General features: G+C 38.4%; 2 protein-coding genes across 2 annotated transcripts in view; both read left to right on the forward strand.

Annotated features, from left to right (window-relative positions):
• LOC149172610 (serine carboxypeptidase-like 20) overlaps positions 1–22245 on the forward strand; it is a 60428-nt gene extending 38183 nt beyond the window's left edge. The window contains exon 8 of the mRNA XM_089426394.1: positions 22207–22245. Within this exon, the coding sequence (XP_089282520.1) occupies positions 22207–22245 (39 nt within the window). The remainder of the gene's footprint in view (positions 1–22206) is intronic.
• Positions 22246–22336: 91 nt separating this feature from the next.
• LOC149172611 (serine carboxypeptidase 1-like) overlaps positions 22337–23988 on the forward strand; it is an 80447-nt gene continuing 78795 nt past the window's right edge. Inside the window, exons 1-3 of the mRNA XM_089426395.1 lie at positions 22337–22488; positions 22671–22816; positions 23270–23343. Of these exons, the coding sequence (XP_089282521.1) occupies positions 22337–22488; positions 22671–22816; positions 23270–23343 (372 nt within the window). The remainder of the gene's footprint in view (positions 22489–22670; positions 22817–23269; positions 23344–23988) is intronic.

The following is a 23988-nucleotide window of genomic DNA, read 5'->3' on the forward strand; positions in this document are numbered from 1 at the left end:
TCTCCTTCGAATGTTTAATGAGCACGAAGTGACAAGATGCTCACTGGCACCTTTTCTTTTAAGGAGTCCAAAAAGGATCAAAAGTGACTACTCTGGAGACTCTAGGCAAAGGGTTTACCAAACAATCCGTAAAACTGCTTATACACCTTGGCAATCAGATGAAAACCAAGGATTTCCCGTACGGCAGTCAATCTTCCCGAATGCGGTGTTCAGTGCATTACGGCTTGTAAGGCGACAGACACGGATTCCTGTGGATAAAGGATGATAACCTAGTGGGGTCTCCCTTATATACGCGACGGTACGTGGGAGCTCAGTCCGTGCTAGACCACTATCGAGTCACAAGAGGAGGAATCACCCAACTGTAATGTGAAACAATAGTGACTAGGTTTAACGACGCCGGAACACGTCTCTAGCCTAGACCTCTAGAATGTATGCGTTAGGTTCCAATGCGTTGTTAGATTCATTCGGTTTATTTTACAATTGATCTTCAATTAAGTTTCAGTTTTTAGGTCCTACCGTATGTGATCTCTCAAAACTTCCTAAATGCAAACTATATGCCAAAATTATATCATTTCGTTCAATGAATGCTAACTACAGGAGAGTTGAGATTTTCAAACAAACAAAATGAACATTAAACAATCAACAAAGATCCTAATGCAGCTAATAGCAAGAAATGAAACTTTTTCTTTTAAAAGTGACTAATTGCTAATAACAATAAATGCTAACTAATATAATGCAAAAAGATCATTTGTTTTTTTCCTTTTAAAATGGCATAATGCACTTAAACAAATCTCGAGAGATATTAACAAGCGTAAACAGACAAATTTCACTCAATGCAAATTGAACCAAGTCTGAAACACCAAGATGAACTGTCAAAACAAGGAAAATGGCAAAAGACCTCAATGAACCAGGTGATCTAAGTTCAAACGAAGTCAAGCAAAATCCAAACGAGCTAGAGGTGAATTGCTCGAAGCACAAAATAATAAGCTTTGACAACCACTAGACAAGTGTAGAAAACCACCAAAAAGTTGACTGGACAATCAAAGAACCGAAAGCTCCCATGGAAGGCTCGATATACAAAGCCACTAGATGCTCTAGGGCTGGGATATAAAATCGATAGAAATAGGCAAACACCCGAAGGATAACGGTAAAAACCAGTTAAACAGAGTTCTGACACATTTCCAGAAGCTGCAAAGGATGTAAAAAAACAAAAATCTGAGTTTAAAGAGCTTTCAACACACACACTGGCAAAGTTCACAGGATTGGCGCGACTGTCAGCCTGTAACTAGTGCTATTAAGGAATTATCGCGAGTTGCTTTTGTGCAACATGCGCCAACTGGCGCGACTGTCAGGCAGAAAAATGCGCCAACACAGTTTGCTGGCCCAAAAAATAAAACAAGCAGTCCAGGGTCTGGTTGATAGGATTCAAACAGATCAAACAGCAAGAAACAACTTTAAAACTGACCTAGAAAGCTCTTTTACGCAAGCAAGCAAGAGAAAACCAACATGCAAGACAAACTCCAAGTTGTTCGGTTCGTAAACCAAACCGGAGATTGACTGAAGTGGCATTGATCTACTTCGCTAATGCAAAGCAATAGCGTTTCGAAGACTGCCTGGCCGTGCTTCAGACTCCGTCCAAGGTTTATGAATCAAACAAAAAATAGCTCCTCCCCAGTGGAGTCGCCAAATTGTTGGAGAGGTAAATCCCCTCTGCGGACAGAGGCGATCCCACTAGCCCAGAATGGGTCTAGCAACAATCAATTCACGCTACCATGCAAGTTCCTAGTTGCAAACTGAAAGTGGATTATGAGAACCAACCTGCAGTCCAACGCTAATGTCAAAGAAGAGTTGATACTCCCGTTCCCTTGCTTCGGCAGGTCATGATCCTCACAATCCCCGCGAATGGATACCTGCACATGCAAAGAATGAAGCGAATACAAGCATAAAATCCACTAAAATACAACTATATATCAGTCAGAAAGGAAATAGATCAAACATTATCATAATGAACAGCAAGATCAGAACCATAATGATAGTCGTTTATTAATGAATAATCAACAGAGAAAGATACAACCAAGGTTCTGAGGTTGAACCTCTCCTCTGGCTAGACGAGCAGCTATGTATGTCTTGCAATAGACCTTCTCTCTCTCAGACTTCCCGCAGCATAACCTCCCTATGCTTCAAGACTCTTACTATCACTCAAGACAAGCGTTATCACCACTAGCATTACTCAAAAACTAGCTTGTCAAATGCATGAGGACAAAATTTTATAGATGGAGAAGGGGAGGAAGATACAATGCATCACGACACCCATTATGGATTGGCATTATCTCCAAAAAGCCGTTGTGGATAGATGTCAAGGATAGATGATGACTCTCGACATCTAGAAGATGAGCTTTATCCTCAAAAGACTTCATGACTTGAAGGGAAAAAACATCTAGGCACGCGTTTGTCAAAAATCTTTACCATACTTGGTTGGCACGGGTGTTGTTCTAAGACAGAGCACCAATGGTCGCACCCTCTTTTGATGATCTCATTGGTTGGCGCGGGTAGTACATTGTGGACCCGAGCTAATGGAAAAAGGGCACTTTTCAGGGATATTTTGCAGGAGGTGTCTTCAGGGAACATGAAGTACATACTTAGGGGAACATGATGCAAGTGTTTTTAAGTTATGTCACTGCTCACAGGTCCTAGAATGAGTCCTCCAAAGTACGGGAAAGGGGTAATAGGGACGGTGACCAATGGTGACAAATTACTATGTAACAAGGAACATACTCCAACTTGACCTTTTGTTCAAGTACTTGTTCCCGGAGAAAATGATACTTGATTGGTATGTGCTTGGTATTTGAATGCATGACTAGGTTCTTTGAAATGCTGATTGCACTTGTGTTATCACATAAGATGGAGATAGGTGGTGTACAAGTGATTTGAAAATCCTGCAAGGCCTGCATCATCCAAAGGAGTTGAGTGCAGCAAGATGCAACATCAACATATTCCGCTTCAGCTGTAGACAAGGCAATCGAACTATGTTTCTTGCTAAACCAAGATACTAATATGGAACCCATAAAGAACGCACCACCACTTGTGCTCTTCCTTTCATCCACGCTTCCTGCCCAATCTGCATCTGTATAAGCATGAAGTGTGAGATCTGTATCTCTAGGATACCATAAGCCATAATTTTGAGTCCCTTGAAGATATTTAAAGATTCTCTTCACTGCCTGAAGATGAGTTTCCTTTGGATTTGCCTGAAATATTCCAACTATTCCCACTCAATGCATGATGTCTGGTCGGGTACCTGTCAAATAAAGTAGACTTCCAATCATAGATCTGTAGGTTGGTTGATGTACTGCTGCTGATTCATCATTTGCACTGAGGCTACATCCTGTGACCATGGGTGTACATACTGGTTTTGCATCTTCCATGCCATATTTCTTCAAAATCTACTTGAGATACTTGGTTTGAGACAAGAAGATCCCTCCTTCTTTTTCTTGGATTTGAAAACCAAGAAAATATGTCAGTTCTCCAAGCAAGGACATTTCGAATTCTTTCTGCATCACCAAGGCAAAGTTTTCACTCATAGCTTCTTCATTACTGCCAAAGATAATGTCATTTACATACACAACAAGTATTAACAATTTGTCATTTTCGACTTTTATATAAAGATTTCTATCTGCCGACCCTTTTGAAAAACCTTGTTGATGAAGATATTTGTCCAAACGATAGTACCAAGCCCTTGGAGCTTGTTTGAGACCATAGAGAGCCTTTTTCAATCTGCATACAAGATTTGGATCATTTCCAAGAATGAAACCATCTGGCTGCTCAATGTATACTTCTTCTTCTAAGTCTCCATTCAGAAAGGCTGATTTCACGTCCATTTGAAATACTTTGAACTTTTGAAAGCTTGAGAGAGCAAGGAACATTCGGATGGCCTCAAGTCTTGCAATAGGAGCAAAAGTTTCCTCAAAATCTATTCCTTCTTGCTGCGCATACCCTTTACAAACAAGTCTTGCCTTGTTTCTAATTACTTCCCCATTTTCATTCAACTTATTTTTGAAGACCCATTTTGTCCCTATAACATTCTTATCCTTTGGTCTAGGAACCGTCTGCCAAGTGTTGTTCTTTTCGATCTGCTCAAGTTCTTCATCCATTGCTTTGACCCAACATTCATCTTTGCATGCCTCTTTTACATTTTGTGGTTCAGTGGAGGAGAGTAATGCCAAATAGCTTGAAGCTTTTGCAATTGTTCTTCTTGTTTGTACACCTGCTTCTTTCTCCCCCAAAATCTGAGATTCTGGATGATTCTTCTGAACGTACCTGGATGGAGTCTTCTCTTCTATCCTTATCTGTTCCTCTGGTGCTTCTTGAGGTTCTTCTTCTTCATCATTCTGTCTTTGAGGGTAGTCTTCATCTTCTTCGATATTTTCATGATTTACTTGCCTAGGAATGTATCCTTTTTCATCAACCACTACATCAATGCTGTCAACAATTCTTCCAATTCTTTTATTGTAGCACTTATATGCTTTGCTATGTGGAGAATAACCAAGAAGAATGCCTTCATCTACTCTAGGTTCAAGTTTGCCAAGTTGATCATCAGTATTCTTAATATAGCATTTGCTCCCAAAGATTTTGAAATGCTTTACCGAAGGAGTCTCACCATACCAGAGCTCATGAGGAGTTTGAGTGCTGTTCACTCGGACATTTGTTTTTTTGAGAATAACAACCGCAGCATATGCAGCTTCACCCCAGAAAGTTGCGGGAGTTCCAGACTCATCAAGCATAGCACGAGCCATTTGTTGGACTGTTCTGTTCATCCTTTCCACCACTCTATTTTGCTGAGGAGTTATAGCTGTAGAGAATTCTCTTCTTATCCCATGTTCTTCATAGAAATCGAAAAATTCATTTGAGGTAAACTCCCCACCTCTGTCGGACCTGAGGCACTTAATTTTGTAACCTGATTCATTTTCAACCAAGGCTTTGAAGGATTTGAATTTTTCGAATGCTTCGTCTTTGTGCTTCATAAGTCCTAACCAAACAAACCTGGAGAAATAGTCAATGAATAATATCAAGTATTCTTCTCCTCGAGATGTCCTTTTCCTAAATGGACCACATACATCTGTATGGACTAGCTCAAGAGGCATGCTAGCTGATCCTTCCTTCTCAGGAAAGTTAGTTCTAGTTTGATTTCCAAACTGACATGATTTGCATATGGTGTTGTCTGGAATTTTGATATCTGGAAGACCACGAACTGCCTGGTATTTACATGCTTTCCTTATTTGTGAAAATATTAGATGCCCCAACCTCCAGTGCCATAACCAGCGTTCATCATCCTTGCTCAAGTAGCATTGTTGTTGTCCTTCTTCAAATATGTATAGATTATTTGGAGTTCTTCTACCTTTGATCACTGTTTCACCTGTATCAAGATCACGAACACGACATTCATTTGATCTAAATATTACCTCAGTTCCTTGATCACACATCTGGCTGACACTCAGAAGATTATGCTTCAATCCTTCAACATACAAAACATTTCCAGCTTTGACCTTTTCCTTCAACTGAGCAGTGCCTTTTTCTTTTATAGCTGCAGGAGTATCATTTCCAAAAGAAACTTTCTTTCCCTTTTCTAAAGCAGAATATGATTCAAGTTTTTCCTTATCCCCTGTCATATGCTTCGAGCATCCATTGTCGATGTACCATAGATTTTCCTGTCCCTCTACATAAAAGGCTATCCCACATCTTTCTGTTTGTGGTTCCTTTATTCTCCATGTTCTGGTGCTTGAGGCTTGTTCCTTTTTCTGCTGAAACCTGCTCGTGCATTCAGAATATTCATGACCAAAGTTATTGCAAATAGAACATTCAACTTCATTTTCAAGAGCCGAAAAGTTGTTATAGGTCCTTTTTGTAATCCCAGTCATACTTCTTTGTTTTTGAGCTTCTCTAGTCATGATTGTTTTATATGCAATACATTGAGCTGCTTTGTGACCGAAGTTATGGCAAGAGAAACATTGTCCATTGAAGAAACTTCTTCGGTTATCAAATCTACCGGCCAAATGATTGTAATTTCTATTGTCATCCATTCTTGAACCAAATTGAGAAGATTTTACCTGTGGCTGGTTGTAGCTTTTGTTCACCCTTAAGACGGATTGCCCCTGATAGTCTTTGTTTGTAATTCGTCCCTGATTTACCTGGTGATCTCCATTGTGCTTTTGCTCATTCCTTCTTGCTGCATCAAGATAACTTCTAGAGGTGGATGCTTAAGAAGTTTCTCCATTATACCCCAGACCTGTCTTGTTTAGAGGAGAACACTGTACATTGATGATCTCATCCAGAGTTTCAGATCCTTTGACAAACTTAAGATTAATAGCCTTTGTTTTCTCAATCTCTTTCCTAAGGCCAATAATTTCACCTTCTAACTTTTCAAGATATTTTTCTTTTTCATCAATTTGAGATTGTAGAGTATCAATGATCATATTCTTTTCTTCTATACATGTCTTGAGTCTAGAAATTTCTTCATAAAAGCTATCCACATCTATAGCATCCATGTAATCATCATCTTCAAGGGCCATTAAAAGTTTATAGTCATTACCTCGTTCGTCTTCATCACTATTTGATAGACCATCACTGTCTTCATGAGTGTAGTAGCTTTTCTTATTTGCATTCTGTCTCTTGTTCCATCTAGCAAATTCCTTTCCTTTGTCAATCTTATCCTTATGAGGACATTTGGCAGCATAATGACCTACTCTTCCACAAGCAAAACATTTAAAAGGTAACTTACCTCTGAACCTTCCAGTACCCCGTTGTAGATTTCTGACAAAATTTGATTCTTCTTCTTCTTCTCGCACGTGACTTGCTTCATAGTAGTCTCCTTTGCCTGAAGCGTTGAAAGTAGCTTCTCTCCTGTCTGATGGACCTCCTTTGCTCATTTCATAAGCAGTTAGAATTCTATGTAGCTGAGACATAGTAAGAGTTCGGAGATTTTCCTTTTCTTCTATTGCAGACACTTTAGATTCAAACTTGGGGGACAATGATCTTAGAATTGTTTCAACCACAATAGCCTCTTTTATTTCTTCACCCAAGTTTTTCATGCAATTAAAAGTCTCATCTACCCGAAGGAAATAGTTAGCCACACTTTCATCATTATACATTTTGAGATTCTCATACTGAATCCTGAGCGTTCGAAGTTTAGCACGCTTTACCTATTCATCTCCTTCGTAGCTCAAGACAATCTTGTCCCATATTTCTTTTGCGGATTTATATTGCATAACCTTCACGAATCCTGATTGAGATAAGCATCCCAGCAGAGTATTGATTGCTTTACCATTTGTTTCATATTTCTTCTTCTCGGCTGGATCTGTAGGAGTAGCTGAAGGAAAAGTGTAGCCTGTATCTATGATATCCCAAACTTCTGTACCAAGAGATTGAAGATAGGCAGTAACTCTTACCTTCCAATAATTGAAGTTTGTCCCATCAAAAATTAGTGGCCTGATTGATGCTTCCCTCTCGTAGTTGCTCATGATGAATTATCTTCCTTCAAGCGATCAAGCTTCTTTGAAGGACCGGCTCTGATACCAATTGTTGGAAATAATACTGAAAGGGGGGGGGTGAATCAGTATTATCAAATTCTTTTCAATATTTCTTCCTTATTTATACTTTGAATTATTCTTCAAATATTGATCATTAGTTTGTATGTCAGTACCATAAAATAATGAGCATGAACAAGAAAAATAGATAGTCACACCAAAGAACACCAGATATAAGGTGGAAACCCAATGTGGGTGAAAACCACCTGTTGCAATATGTCTCTATCTTCTTTCAATTAGAAACTCCTTTTACAATGGTTTTGTACTGGTGCAGTCCTTTACCAGTACGTAGGCTGCAACCTGCAGAGAGCTACAACTCTCTCTCATTTTCCAGTCTCTCCTGGAAGGGAGCTACAACCCCCTACTTCTTTTCTTTCAAGGACTACTTTTCATAAATTTTCAAACTGGATCCAAGAATATCAAATAATCATCAAGTACATGCAAATTACCCAAACTCCTTATACAATCAACCAAGAATTACCCAACTTCTCAGAATGTTGTAAACAGAAAGATAGTACCAGAAATATAAACCCAAAACTCTGCAGCAATAAATAAAAGATGACCAACAAATATTTTAAGAAAGATCCGCAATTTTTCTTTATCTGGACTACGTGGCTTTGCACTTCACCTTCTTCATCTCTGCGTATCCCCGCAGAGAGCCTTCCACTGCACCGCATACCCACGCACTGTTTCTTCAATCACATCACGTACTACTACTGTGGCCACGCACCCTCAGATGCTATCACGCCGCGTATCTATGCACCTGCGGCTTCTGTAGCGCCGCGTACTTTCACTGTGCCTCCACACTTGAACCTCTGCCACGCTACGTACCTTTACTATTCTTCCGCACTTGAACCTCTATCACGCCGCGTACCTCCGCACTGGGACTGTGCCTTCGTTGTGTATCCTCGCACTTTCACTGTGTATCACCTGTGTTCCTCTGCAATGGAACTTTCGCTCTGCTGCGTGCGCCCGCACTTTCACAGAGAATCGTCTGCGTGCCTCTAATTAGAACCCAATTAAATGGTCCTCCAAGGTGCCTCTGACAGTCAGATACACAGATCTGATCATGCGCCCGAGAGATCACCACTTAATAGATTCACTTTCAACTTCACCTTCATATAGATCAAGCTTTTAAACTGATAACCCAATATTTCAAATCTTAAGATATTCAATTTGCAAAGATACTTTGGCCAAGTGATCTCCTTCCCTATTTATAGTCAAGCCCTTATCCACATCATGGGACAAAACCATCAATAACCAATACAAGGGATCCAAACCGGGGCTAAATTAGATCCTATACCAGGGGCCAAAACCATAGGATCAAGAACGACGGGCTAAATACCACGGGCCAAACATAAGAAACCCCACGTGAGCACCCTTCTCTGCCTTGAAGTGAGTGAACTGGGGGTCCGCACCTCATGAACGGGTAACCTGCGGGTATGAACGCACTTCCTGGCCAGCGTACCTGCGGGTCCGCACCTGTTGAACCATTCACCTGCGTACCTCTTGATTTCTAACATTTTGAGAGCTTGAACAGAGCATTGCCACTTTAGTGAGTTGCCATCAAGTACAACACCTGTAACATAGAGCCATACCAGAATCATAATGCCAACAGCTAGGTTGGTTGTAAAGGGGTAGACACAAAAAGAAGGGATAGATTATGAAGAAACCTTCGTTTCTATAGCTAAATTGAATTCCATCAGAATGTTAATTGCCTTAGCTACCAAGAAACATTGGATGATGCACCAACTAGATGTAAATTCTGCATTACCAAATGGGAAACTGAAAGAAGATGTTTATTTAGAGCAACTAGAAGGGTTTGTCCAGAAGGGAAAAGAACATTTAGTCTGTAGGTTGAAGAAAGCACTCTATGGACTAAAACAAGCTCCCAGTCATGGTATGAGAAAATTGATTCATTTTTTCTACAAGCTAGCTATAATAGAAGTAAGAATTACACCATGAAAGATGAAAAAGGGTGCGTAGTGTTGATTTCATTATATGTAGATGATTTGATAATTACAAGTGATGCTATATATCTAATTGATGAAATCAAGCAGCAGATGCCACAGATTTTTGAGATGAAGCATCTCAGTGAACTCAGATACTATTTAGGTCTCAAGATCTAGAGAGATTCACGTCAAATATTTTTGTCTCAAGAAAAGTATGTCAAAGGCCTATTAGAAAAGTTTAGAATGGATCAGCGTAAGTTTGCACCGATACCATTGCAGCAGAATATCAAATTACAGTGTGAGGATGGCTCAAAAGAGGCGGATGCAACACTTTACAGACAGCTAGTTGGGAGTCTGATATACCTAACCACCACGCGACTTGATTTGGCTTATGTAGTCAACGTGTTAAGCCAATTTATGTCTAAGCCACTTGAAAGCCACTGGAATGTAGCGAAGAATGCTTTGAGGTATCTACAAGGTACTGTATATTATGGAATTATTTACACTAACTCTTTTGATGTTAAACTGGCAGGATTTGTAGATTTAGATTGGGCAAGAAATGTAGATGATCGTAGACCTATAACAGGTTATGCATTTAATCTTGGATCCGGGGTGATCACTTAGAGCAACAAGAAACAGAATACAGTCTCTTTGTCCTCAACAGAAGCAGAGTATCGAGCCATGTGTGCAGCAACGTGCGAGGTGGTTTGGTTGCGGAGACTTCTCTAGGATGTTGGGGAAAAACAGACAATCGCATCAACAATCATATGCGACAATCGAAGTTCAATCAAGCTAGCCAACAATCCGATGTTTCACAAAAACACAAAACATATTGATACTAAATTCCATTTTGTAAGGGAGAAAGTGCAATCTAAAGAAATTCATTTGGAATATTGTAATACATGTGATAATGCACCCAAATGATTCAGAATGCCTCATTAACAGTAATATCCTGCACGTGCAAGTCCTTTTAACTTCCCCCTGCGTCACAGTGGCTTCTGTTACCTGTGTTGCTACTACTTTCTCGACGGCCTTGGCCTGCTCTGTGGCTACCCTCGCTGCCTCGTGGGTAACCCTTACCTACATGGTCAACTGTTTGTTGTGCTTCTATTGGGCTACCAGCTTGGTGGCATCCTTCTGCTTTTGTGCCACTATTCTATACTGCTCTACCAAATTCGGGGCGCACCACTCGGGAGGCCATGATTCGAGCATGAAAATGATGGCATCATTAATTGCGATGAATGGAAGCATGGTCCAGTTCTGAGCTGGATCCTTATGCACCTTGATATGCACATCATGCATATCCACCTCGAAGTCTACAAAGCTCCACATACTATTGTACACCGTGGGGGATAGGTGCGGCCTCCTGTTAATCCACATCCTGAAGCTCACCTCCATGAACACCCAGAAGATCTTAGTATCACGAATCCACATGGTGTCCTTCATAACCCAAAGCGACGCAAACTTTGCAGCCTCTGGCAAGTCCTGTTCAATATGAGGGAACTGACTGTCCTGAGGCAGTTCCCCTGTCACCAATAAAATAGACAAGAGAAACCATGTGTAGTGGAAGGTCTTTCCCTACTCTTGAGCTTCCTTACAATTAATTAGGAATTCTTCGTAGGGGAACTCGTCCCAGTTGAATTGGACCCCCTCCGCGCATTGTTCTGCCAACACAACTACTGGCACTGGTACCTCATCTTTGTCGCATTTTCTTGTCACATTCCTGGCCAGGAGTTGGGTATCTATGTGCACCCATTTATCTTTAATGCTACTAATTATGTAGCCCCTCTACTTCTTTTATAATTTGTACTTCTTCTTCATGGCCTCTACGATGGCCAAATCTCCGCTTTTGCCAGCTATCTTTGCAGGGTCCTTTCCCTTACAAGGAAGCCAGGAAATCCTATGGATAAGATTTGCCATGATGGGAATAAGCTCCTCCAGCCATAAGTACCCATCATGCACCAGACAAAGCAGCTGCGTCATGATAAAAATTATGATGGTGCACGGTGAAAGTGCGGAATCCATAGTAGGTGGAGTAGTCCGACCTTCTCCACACTGCGCAGCCATTTCTATGGCTCTAACATTGTAACTGACCCCTCTCTACTCTATTTCATGAGGTTCTTAGTCTCTAAATGTAGGAAATTCTCACTATCCGTGAGGTTCTGGCCTTCAAATTTCCTTGTGGGCACACGGCACAGGGCCGAGCCCTCATACAGAATTCCATCTAGGAGGAGTGGGGTTTGGAGTGTGCTCTTAGTGGCATCCAAATCCTTGGGTACCTTAGCTTTCCCTTTCCATGGAGGAACATACTCGGGCAATTTTGTTGTAGCGCACACTAGCTAGATGTCTTCTTCCTTTTCTTCATCTGCCTCTATCTCATCTACTAGAGCCTGTAGGTCCTCCTCCTCATCATCTATCTCAATGGTGATAGCCTTGTCCTTTTCTTCCATGGAAATTTTACCAAACCACGGTTTTCGCGGGGACATGCAGACTGGTCATGCTTCCTATTTATCCTTCTTGGTCCTCAGCGTCAGAGGTGATTTCTGAATTTCCAGCGAATCCCCAACCTGCACCGTAGAGTTCTGCACGGATTCCTCGGCAATAGTCTCTACAAAACCCACACCTCTCCTGGTAGTTGTCATCTTGTTCTAACTGTCTGTCGTTGTTCGCGAACTTGGGGGCTCAAATATCACTTGGCACTCAACACTCTGTGATCTTCGAAGTAGCTCAATTCTCAAATGAACAAGTGTTGTCTTGTGGCTATCCCTTGGAGTTTTATAGCATCTTTTGAATTTGAACTCGACTGTTCCCCCCATTTTTGAGTCATTAATGCTTTCTTGGCCGTAGATTGTCCCAAATCTAGCTCTTAATTCATTTCTTAATTGTCCGCCGCCCTCTACCTTTTGCCTTAAATTGGACATCTCATCATGAACAGTGACACTAATGGTTACTTCCTAGTCTACTTGTGCAGTAGCACAGCCCACCGTGCATGGGTGCGACCCTTGTGTCATGTTGTTTCTGTGCGCATCTCCCTCACAGCACAGCCCCAAAACAGACTCTTTTAGAGTCCTACGCTCTCTTTAAATGGTTTGGAGCGCTGAGACTGTGCTCCCTAAGACTAATCAAGTGGTTGCACCACCTGTGCGAGACTTCAAATCGACTTCCAGCATAGCCCGAAACACTCCTCAATTATCTGCGTAACTGTCGACACTGTGCGTCCTACAATATGTTGTGCGCTCCCCTGGTTAATGTGTTTGGTGAGGTGCATTTGTAGCCATGGCAATAGAGTCATAAATTCGCGACGACATTCTTCTAACGTAGTGGTACGATCACTTGTATCTTGCCTTGTCATCCTTGGTTTATCGGCGAGACATGCCTACATGATCTTGTTTTCTAGCCTCTTGATCTTAGTGTCCATCAAAATTCTTTTCTTCTTCAATTGTACCCGGCCTTCTTCAATTTCGTGAAGTCTAAGTTTCCCTCGTTGAATGGCTTCCCAAATCCTTATATGGTCATCCTCACCTAGTTGTGTGATTCCTTCGTCCTAGTTTTTGCGCGCTGCCATAAATGTGGGAGCTATTATGTGTGGATTCCATTTGGTATTCCCTCCAAAAATTTGGGTTCCTACTTTGTTTCGCACCTTTCAAATCATCTTCGCACTTAGGATTTTGCACATGGTCCTATGCGCCCATCAAACCACTGGCACGCGCAGGTCCCAATCAGTTCGTCTCGCCTAGTGAACCTTGTTCAATACTCCACACACCCTATCAAATGCCTCTTCGTGGAGAATTGGTAGCACGTGTCACCCGTCCTACTTCTGTTGTTTGTTCTGATTCTCTAAGCTAGGGTTGGTGTGCGCTTGTGCGAACTATACAGTGTATGTTTGTACCCACTGGGAAAGGTGGGCACACAAGCTGTTTTTCCATTGATGATTGGCTTTCGTTCAGAGATGGGGTTTTCCAAAACATAGGCGCATCATCCTTTAGCATCCGCGTCAGTCCTCAAAAGTTCCTTGATGCATACCCCGTGATCGTGCGGGTGTTTCACACAACGCCCACTTCAGAGCATGAAACTGTTGTTGTTCTGGAACTGTGCTTTCAAATTTGTTGAGGAATTCATCCACTGTTGATACTCCATAATATTTTGGCAGGTCCCTTGCCTCTGTTGTTACGCAACGCAATGACTGATCATCATTTTGCAGATCAATGTTGTTACTTCGTGCAGCTGATTGTGCCATCGCTCTATCTCTTCGTTTGAATCCTAAGTGCAGGAGCTTTCATGCACCCACGAAATCCTTCCATCTACAGTTAGATTCAGCCAATCCTCCCCTTATGCAGTTATCTTGTAGATACACTAGAGATCGTCATCACTATCGTCATCGTGGACCAATTTAGTGTATCGCGCTCCTTTGGCTGGGTCTAGCAGTACTACTATGCGTAGTGACTTTTTCTTAAAGATCATTTTGCACTTATTTAGATTTATGACTCCGTTAATATCAGTAGCCTAGTCTATTCCTAGTAGTACGGGATAGGGATTGCTGTCATCGATAATCTCTATCACTTCAAAATCCGCCTGTGCACTCGCGCCTTCAATATTGACTGTCACCCCATGCAATCTTCCCATGGGAAAAATCTTCTGTTGGTTTGCCATTCATAACTGAATAGGGGACCATTGTAACACATGTCTTTCCATGCATTGCCATGTTTGATTTGGTACTACATTCACGTTCAAACCCAGATCTAGGATTACCTTATCCATTTCGTAATCTTCTATTTGCGCAGTCAACCTCATCTCCCTTCCAGTGTGCAATGCATGCTTTCCAAGTCTTCAAACCACACACAGTTCTCGTGACCTTGCACACCTAGTCATAAGTTCTTGTAGTCCTTTGACTACCTTGTTGTCCTACAACAGTTTCGTGCATGTCTCCAGAAAGACAGTGAGCATTGAAGGATCCATCCCTGGTTCTAGTTGATCTTTACTACCTGAAGTGGAGGCCTCCGTGAAGCTATTATTAGCTTCCATGAATGTCTCCTTTGCGCGTTCTATGTCAAACTTGGGTTCCTCTGTACGAGCCTTGCGAACCCACGCGCTATCTTCTGGCTACTTCTCTTTATCATCTCCCATGCCCATACCACTCCTGATCATGTTTACATTTGGGTCCTCTTCGTGCAGTTCAGATTTCATCATTTGTAAATTCTCGGTCAGAGGGGGCTGGAGTACCCCCTTTTCACGCATCTTTTCTATCAGTGAAGGGAAATCTTCTCCCTCATGATCAAACTGATTACAGTACCAACATGATATCCTAGTCGGGTTTGTACAATCGCGGTCATAATGCGCCAGCCCTCCAAACTTGTAACAAATTATCTGGCCATGACCCCTTCCTGGTCCAATTCCACCTCGACCCCGACCGCGCCCTTAAAACCCAGTGTGCACCATACTTGCATTTGGGTCAAGGGCTTGCGTTTCGGCCTGCACCTTGTAGGCAGGAGTCTGATCCATCATTATTTCATAGCTTCAAAAGGTGCGTTCGTCATGGCCTACCAACCTACAGAAAGTACAAAACAATTGTTGGGACGTTTGCGTATACTTCTGCAATAGATGACAATTACTTGTGGCATGTTTTCCTCTTATCTGAAAGATCACACACCATAATGCAGATGTCGTGCTCATCCCTGCCTATGCCTCTGGTCTTAATGACATTGGTCCCCCACTGCCAAGTAGTTCACGAACACTGGACAGTGGTCCTTGTCATGCCCTTGGCCTTTGCATTTTATGCACCATACTTCCTCGCGTACCTCCAGCCGAGTTTTCCTGTCCTGTTACAAACTTTGCATCTCCAAACACAGATTCTACAGTTGCACGTGGATTTATTGGACTCCCAACCCAAGGTCTTGTATAGGGGTCTCATGTAATCTCATTACCATCTCCAACGCTTCAGCCTGGGTGGAAAGTTTTTGTTGGGATAGCATCCTCTTTAAGTGTAGCATAAGTGAGGCCACAGACCATGCACGATGATGTGCGTCCGTTAACGCCATATTGGCTTCGCAGATTGTACTCTTCAGCTTTTGGTCCAGATCCAAGGGGGTCTTGCCCGAGAGCATCGCGATCTTCTAAAACCCAATGATTGATTGTGTCTCTGATTTTGGGCTACTAAATTCCTTGTTTAGCACAGTCTGGATCTCTGTAATTCCTGCGTTTGGGTGGTCATTAGAATGCTTGATATACCATGTTAATGCGCGATCCTGCGACGCACTCACCAGTGTAGCCTTTTTAATATTATCATGCACGACACCTTTTGCTTCCCATACTACTCTTACCATGAACCAGAGCTGGTCTGGATCTTCATTTCCTACTCCTCTGAATACCGGCAGTTTGATCGACTTGCCATACTGAACTGTGGTGGGGGTGGAGGTGGAGTGGGTGGAGATAGAGGTGAGGGGGGTGAAATGGGTGGCGGTGTCAGTGGGGGTGGTAAATGTGGAATTCTTTGTCTTATAAAATTGACCATGCTTCTCGGAGAAACTTTTGCAAGCTCCTCCTCGCTTTCCCGCGAGGGTGAAATTAAGGGACTGTTTTCCAACTCCCCACTACTTCCGCTTCTGTAGATCTTCCCACTAGCGGTCCCTTGAGAAAACGTTGCTTTGCCTCACTGTAGCTGATGGTTGTGTCTACCGCGAACTCAGTGATGAATCCTCCTATTATTCAATTGAGCGATTGGTCCACAACTCATGCTATCTTATCTTCTGATGCTTCTAGCCTGTGCATTAGTTCTAGAGTCCACACTATTGGTTTGTCAAGACTACACCTTCCCTCACTGCCTGCTAACTTCGGGATCCACTGATACAGCTGAGATAGAAAAGATGCAAAGAAAATTTCGTGGATTTATGTATACAAGTAGTGCTCCAGCCACAGTTCCTTAGATACTCACGGATTTCTGTTCTCCTATGCTACAAACTCGTGAATCTTCTTGTCTAAACACTCTTCAATTTCCTCCTTTGTTGAATTCTAGTGGCACGATCTCAGAAATCCTTTATGCAATTCCCAGTCCCAACAACAAAACAATTTGTTGGCTTGTATGGGCGTGACCCAGGTTTAGAGGTGAATTAGCCAAGCAAATATCGGTACTACTAGCCCTTCCGGGAACAGTTCACAGAGCGCAGACTGAGGTCTCACCCGAAGTAGTATGGGAGGGTGCTAGAAATAGGTTTCCACACCCTAGGGATGTCTAATGGGCTTCTGGAGGTTTGCAGTCTGGCACGTTGCTACGTGCACTTGTTAGTCCTTCGCAACCTATGCTGTTATTTCCACACAGCCCTACTCAGGGCGCGACTTGTATAACACCCAAGATCCTTACTAAAGAACCTATTACTTAGCTTGTGTGTGTAAGATACATGGTTATTACAGGATATTCAACAATCATATCAATGCACGCGATACATAAACTAATACAAACATAAAGAAGATAATGCACAATGAATACACAGAAATAATAATCAAGTTCTCTTTATTAATCTTCAATTTCGCTTATAAACTTGACACCGCCCTGTGAACTCAGTTGCAAGGGTCCACGCACTCAGTTGCAGACTCTACTAGGCCTCTGCGAACTCAACTGCAAAGCCTCTTCCTACTACTATGACTCAATACACTTAGAATCCTACTCTAGGCTCGAACCATTCCTTCACTACTCACTCTATCTTCTCCTCCCTTTTCAACTTAGAGCGTCACTCTATTTATACAATCCCATGGTCCGTGGACCATGGGTAAGCCAACATGACTTTACATTACCTTACATTACTTTAGGGCAGACATCCCTATTACTTAACCTCTACTTCATGCTCCGCGCCTGCAATTCGCGGAGTTTTACAAAACTTTCGACCAAAACTTGGGCTTTGAGCCACAAAACCTGTTGTGGGGGGATTCCATGCCCAACAACTACATTTTTCGTATATATGGTTATTAGTAGCTAATTTAAAGTATCTGATAATGTGGCTGAAATTTAGTCATATTTCTTTGGTTATAAATTGGTTTCAAGTGATGATTAAATTTTTCATATATATATATGTCTATTAGTAGCTAATTTACAATATCTTATAACAAGACCAATAATTTGGTCATATTTTTTTTGGTCATTAATTCATTTTCTAGGGTGTTCATATAGTAATATATTTTGTTGTATATTTGGTAATTAATTGTGACAATTAATGACTAAATCAATGACTAAATTAATAACCAAATTAATGATTAAATATACTACTAGATGATAAAATTGAGACAACCAATTAATGACTAAGCTAAAAATGGCTAAAAGTTGGTCACATTATAAGATACTGTAAATTAGCTACTACAATTAGCTAGTACTGGTCACCGACTGAAAAATCGTTGTTTATATGCAAATTTTAGTCATTTTTTCATAACTAATTATCCATTCTATACTAGTGGAATGGAAATCGAGTGAAGGAGTGTCAGAGGGCCATAAAGCCAACGCGAGCATGCAAAGATGGGATTTTAGAATGCAGAGTTGTGTAGTGGGAGGACTAGTAAAGTGATGTAATTGGGAGTAAGGTGAGATGGCTAGGGGGTTTTATTTTCCCTCCCACATGAACTAGAATACCAAGAGGGAGTGTGTAGGGTCGGGTTGGGGAGAAGTGAAAGAAGTGGAAAATTTAGTGGAAACAAGAATGGCAAGGGAAACGAAGAGATGAGTACCTCATGGTCACAAGTTTCTTAGTTGGTGGGAGTAAAGGGTCTGTGTACCAAAGTGCATAGTTCATACGAAATGATGGATAGAGGAGGTGCATTTGTAAAAGAAATGTGCATGTGTAAGGAGAGCGGTTTCATGAGGAGGGTGCTTGTGTAGTGGGTCGCATGTGACAAGGACCAAGTGGTGATTTCTAATAGAGGTTGCACAAGAAGAAAGGTCGCATGTGGCCTACTTATATGAGGTCATAGACGGGGATACAAAGGGGGCTAGTTTGTGTGCGACTAGCTCAAAGGTAAGCTTGCAAGGAGAGAGTGTGTTGGGCTACAATTCATGCCTAAATCGAAATCACAAGTCACAAACTAGAAGGGGTCTCAAGATTGTTGATTTCCTTCAGTGTGATCATGTGACCATGCCACCCGAAGGTAACTTAATGTTTAGAGTGACGGTTTCATGCGATTTAGAGGAGGGATAAGTCATAAATTTCAAGAAAAAAGCTTAACCTAAGGTCTCTTAGCACGACTAGCGACCTATAAGAAAACTTATGATTTGGCTGTGAAAGTTAAAATTTCCTCAAGTCCTAGAAGAACCCGGTGATCCAAGAGAGCATGAAATGTCATTGGATGCCATAGAGAAAGGACGCGAGTCCACCATGGGAGGTTCTCCAAAATTTTGGAATGGTAAAAAATTTCGGATTGTTGTGGAGGCTATAACACACTGCTATGGACACGTTTCCAAAGCTTGCTTTATGCATATTGATCTCTCCCTTATTGTCAAGTTTGGCATTCAGAGGCAACATTCCATTAGTGCAACAAAAGTGTAATTTATTTTTTTAAAGTGAACAAGTTTTAAATTTAAGGATTTTATTGTTTTTTTTATTGCGAACCTCTTTGAATTGTTCCTTATTTCATAGAAAATTTCAAATGAATTATTTAGGTTTGTGTTTGGCTTACTAACTTTTATTTTGAGATTTGTGAACGTTATGAAATAGATTCCATAGAAGCAACATACTTCGAATTTAATCAATTTTAATCACCAAATCCTATAACTTAAAATACAACTTAAAATACAACTATTAAATTTCTTATACTAATGATATCAATATTTATAATCTATTTAAAAATCTATTTATTCATATTTTTAGTTCAAATAAAAATATAAAAAAATCCACAAATACATTAATTTATCATTTTCTTAATAACATGTTACATGTTGTCATACCTCAAAAATTCAACTCAAAATGATGTTTACTTCCCTTGGAAGTTTGCATTTGTTTATTTTTGTCATTTAGGGGAACTATTGACTCACTCCAATAATAAATATTGGGCTTTATTTTTATTTGTTGTCTTGTATGAAGGGAAGTAGATATAGATTGTGAATATACCACTTTGAGTATAGTATATTTAGATAAAAAAATGTATAAATAATTATTTTTATTTTTTTCTTATATTTTAAAATAAATTATTTATAGAATAAAACAATTAAAAAAATATATTTTTTCTATATTCTTAAACTTATTATTTATAAATTAAAACAATTAAAAATATCATACATTTATCAAACATTATATAATTCTATTGAAAAAAACCACAAAACATATATTTTTAGAAAAAAGTAACAATTGAAAATTATAAATGTTAGTATAATTTTTAAGCATAACACATAACTTCATTATTAATTAATAATAAAAACCTAAATCTCTTTTTGGAGATTTGACTTTTTGAGTGGGATCTTATTAATTAATAATGAAAACCTAAATCTCTTTTGGGAGATTTAGCCTTTTGAGTGGATCCCATTAAAAACAAGCTTTCAAGGATTTGTTTTTCTTTAAGGATTATCTTTTTCTATTTATCTGATATATTTATAAATAAAATATTTAGCAACTAGAAACTTACTCATTTCTACCATATTTTAATATCAAATTTTCCTATTTCTTATAATGGCAATTTTGTTAATCTTTAATTTACTATTTACTATATTTGTAATATAAAGATTTTGGCCTTTTAATTTTGTAAATATTAAATTTTTTATTAATAAAAATCTTTACAAATTTAAATCAGGCATGAATTTTTTTTAATATAAATATATATGTTTTTTAATTTTTTAAATATTAAATTTTATATTAATAAATATTCCTACCAAATTCTATTACCGTTATAATTTTTTTAATATATAATTTACAATTTACTATTACTTTTACAATTACCTTATAATAAAATAAAATAATAAATTTTAATATAATTTTTTATTTTTTAAACATTAAATTTTAAAATTAGTATCATTAAATTTTTTAATATATAATTTACAGTTTACTATTACTTTACAATCGAATAAAATAATAAATTTTAATATATATATTCTTTTTAAAATATAAAATTTTAAAGTAAAATAATAAATTTTAATATATATATATTCTTTTTAAAATATAAAATTTTAAAGTTAGTATCATTGAATTTTTTAATATATAATTTACAGTTTACTATTACTTTACAATCAAATAAAATAATAAATTTTAATATATATATTCTTTTTTAAATATAATTTTTTATTTTTTAAATATTAAATTTTAAAATTAGTATCATTGACTTTTTTAATATATAATTTACAGTTTACTATTACTTTACAAGGAAATAAAATAATAAATTTTAATATCTATATTCTTTTTTAAATATAATTTTTTATTTTTTTAATATTAAATTCTAAAATTAGTATCATTGACTTTTTTAATATATAATTTACAGTTTACTATTACTTTACAATGAAATAAAATAATAAATTTTAATATATATATATATATATATATATATATATATATATATATATATATATATATATTCCTTTTTAAATATAAAATTTTAAAATTAATATCATTGAATTTTTTAATATGTAATTTGCAGTTTACTATTACTTTACAATAAAATAAAATAATAAATTTTAATATATATATATATTCTTTTTTAAATATAATTTTTTATTTTTTAAATATTAAATTTTAAAATTAGTATCATTGACTTTTTAATATATAATTTACAGTTTACTATAACTTTATAATGAAATAAAATAATAAATTTTAATATATATGTTGTTTTAAATATAAAATTTTAAAATTAGTATGATTGGATTTTTTAATATATAATTTACCATTTACTATAATTTACAGTTTACTATTACTTTACAATGAAATAAAATAATAAATTTTAATAAATATATTCTTTTTTAAATATAAAATTTTAAAGCTAGTATCAATGAACCGAACAGTATGGGCGTATTTTCTATATTTATAGCGAATGCTACTTTGGAACTTGTGGTATTTTCTAATTTTTCTAGCTAACATTGGGGAACTTGGTAACTAGGGTTTTGCCAGTCACTCCATAAACAACTTAAATTCATAATCTTATGAAAAATTATCTCTACCTGATTCCTAAGTAAAAATACAAAACTACTAGTACCAATTAAACTGACTCCTTTGAAAAATCTATTATATTGGAAGTTCAAGATTCAGCAGACCTCCCACGAAAGTCTTATTAATTCAGAGGTAAGCTTTCACTATAAGCCCAACAGTCCTTTAACAGTTAGAGTACTGCAAATCAAGAGGTTTCATGTCTATTATCATCGCTTCTTCACGGCTTTGAAGAATCGAAGTCTTTACGGGCACTCTGAGAAAAATTTTAGAGTCGAGTTCGCATGTCAGCGAAACTTAGGATAGCTGAGATCAGACATAAGCTCATTCTTTTGACCTAAAATTCAGTAAGATAAATACCGTCCTTGTGAATAAGTTCATTCTCAATTTTACCCGGACGCAATGATTAGAAATAAATTCAGTCTTTGGAGCCCGGAAATACTTATTTGAAGCTTAAATTGATACTCTCTTGTGATAAAATATTGAATTTCCTAAAGTCGTTGAGTTTTCGTATTTCATGTTAAATTTCTATGATTGGAACAAAGCATTTTGTTATGGCATTAAATCTTTTGTTTGCAGGTAACTTTGTCTAAACTTAAGTATTCTTTAAGCAATTGATAAGAGCTCGAGTTTGATTGGATAAAGGCTAAATTTCCTATATGGTAGCAGGCTTTCCGTATTACGAGAAAATATTGAAGGCGTTTTCACAATGGATTTTGGAAAAATTATGTGGACATGCTACCTTCTTCTATTGGTGGCTCTGCAGTCCTATACAACCTACACAGAAGCAGCCCCTCCAAATGCACGAATCACATCTGTCCCTGGCTACAACGGTAGCCTTCCTTCAGATCATTATGCAGGGTAGGGATAATCTTCATCTATATTTATTTTGATTCTCAGCTAGTTTGAAGTCCATTGAAGTTAAAATTCCCTGACGGATTTGCCTGTGAACATGTTCTCAACCGTGACCACGAAATTTCTGTACAATTATTGTAGTGTGTTTACAATGATGTTATTGATTTATTTATATTTGTTCTGTGTAGATATATAAAGATAGATGAGACTAGTGGAAAGTACCTCTATTACTATTTTGTCACATCAGAAAGAAATGCAACGACAGATCCTGTTGTTCTTTGGCTGAACGGCGGTCCTCGTGCCTCAAGTTTTGATGGCTTCATATATGAACATGGTTAGTTAAGATTCAATTCTCGAGTTTTGGTGGTTTCATATACGAACATGGTTAGTTAAGGTTCAACTTTCTAAATTGACGATTTGTTTATAACTCTAGATAGGTAAACTATTTAAGTTAAGGGGTTAAATTTCCTACTCACTAGATAAACCTACGGGTAGATCTAAGGATTTATTCGGATTATTACCGTGGATGTAAACTATATAAATTCAAATAAATTATATGGAAATAAAAAATTAAAATTATTTAAAATAACTAGAAAGTAGAATTTGTATCACTTTCAAGGAAAATGATTGTTTATCTCCTTACAGGAACACGCCACTAACATAAAGATAAGAAATATCATATGATAACTACATGCTTATACATTTTTACCTTTTCCCACCCAAATGGTTCATAGATCACCCAAATGATTCAGAATGCCTCATTAACAGTAATATCCTGCACGTGCAGGTCCTTTTAACTTTGAAGCCGGAGCGAATGGAAGTTTGCCCAGACTAAAACTGAATCGATACTCTTGGTCAAAGGTATTTTCAGTGATGTTTTTATATGGATGAAATTATTATCTGTACAGCTTTTTTTTCTAGTGACTTTTATTTTCTAGTTGATTCATTCATTTAAAAAAAATTGATCGATGTCTACGGGTCGAGTTAAGTCCCATGAGGTTACCTCGGTCGGGGATAGCTTTGATAATGAAGAGTTGAGTCCCAAGAAGTTTATGGCTCAACTCCAGCAGGTCAGCTTTAAAAAAAAAAACTTGTAAAAACACAAAGTTTAATAATCAAAGAAGAGAATATTGTTGGAAGAAGTACCATACATTTTCCACTTTAGGGATCCTAGTTACTGGTTTGGAAAGTTTACCAACACCTGTGGATTTTGGTGTAATGGCAAACCTCCACATGGTATCAGAGCCTGGACCCAGGTTCAATTCCCCTGAGTTGTGTTTGGGGGGTGTTGGAAGAATCACCGTACTACATTGTATCAGAGCCTGGATCAGAGCTTGGAACCAGGTTCAATTCACTCGAGTTATTTTTGAGAGGGCCCAGGGGTGTTGGAAGAATCACCTCTTCAACTCTATGGAATCAGTGATTTCCACCCTCGAGATCCTAGTTATTGATTTAGAAAGTTTACTAACACCTACAAGTTTTAGTGTAAAACCTCCACAAATATTG

This window comes from Pinus tabuliformis, chromosome 4_2 (genome assembly GCF_031772625.1).
Source record: "Pinus tabuliformis cultivar Carrire ecotype Pingquan chromosome 4_2, CPIR1, whole genome shotgun sequence".
NCBI classification, from domain to species: domain Eukaryota; kingdom Viridiplantae; phylum Streptophyta; class Pinopsida; order Pinales; family Pinaceae; genus Pinus; species Pinus tabuliformis.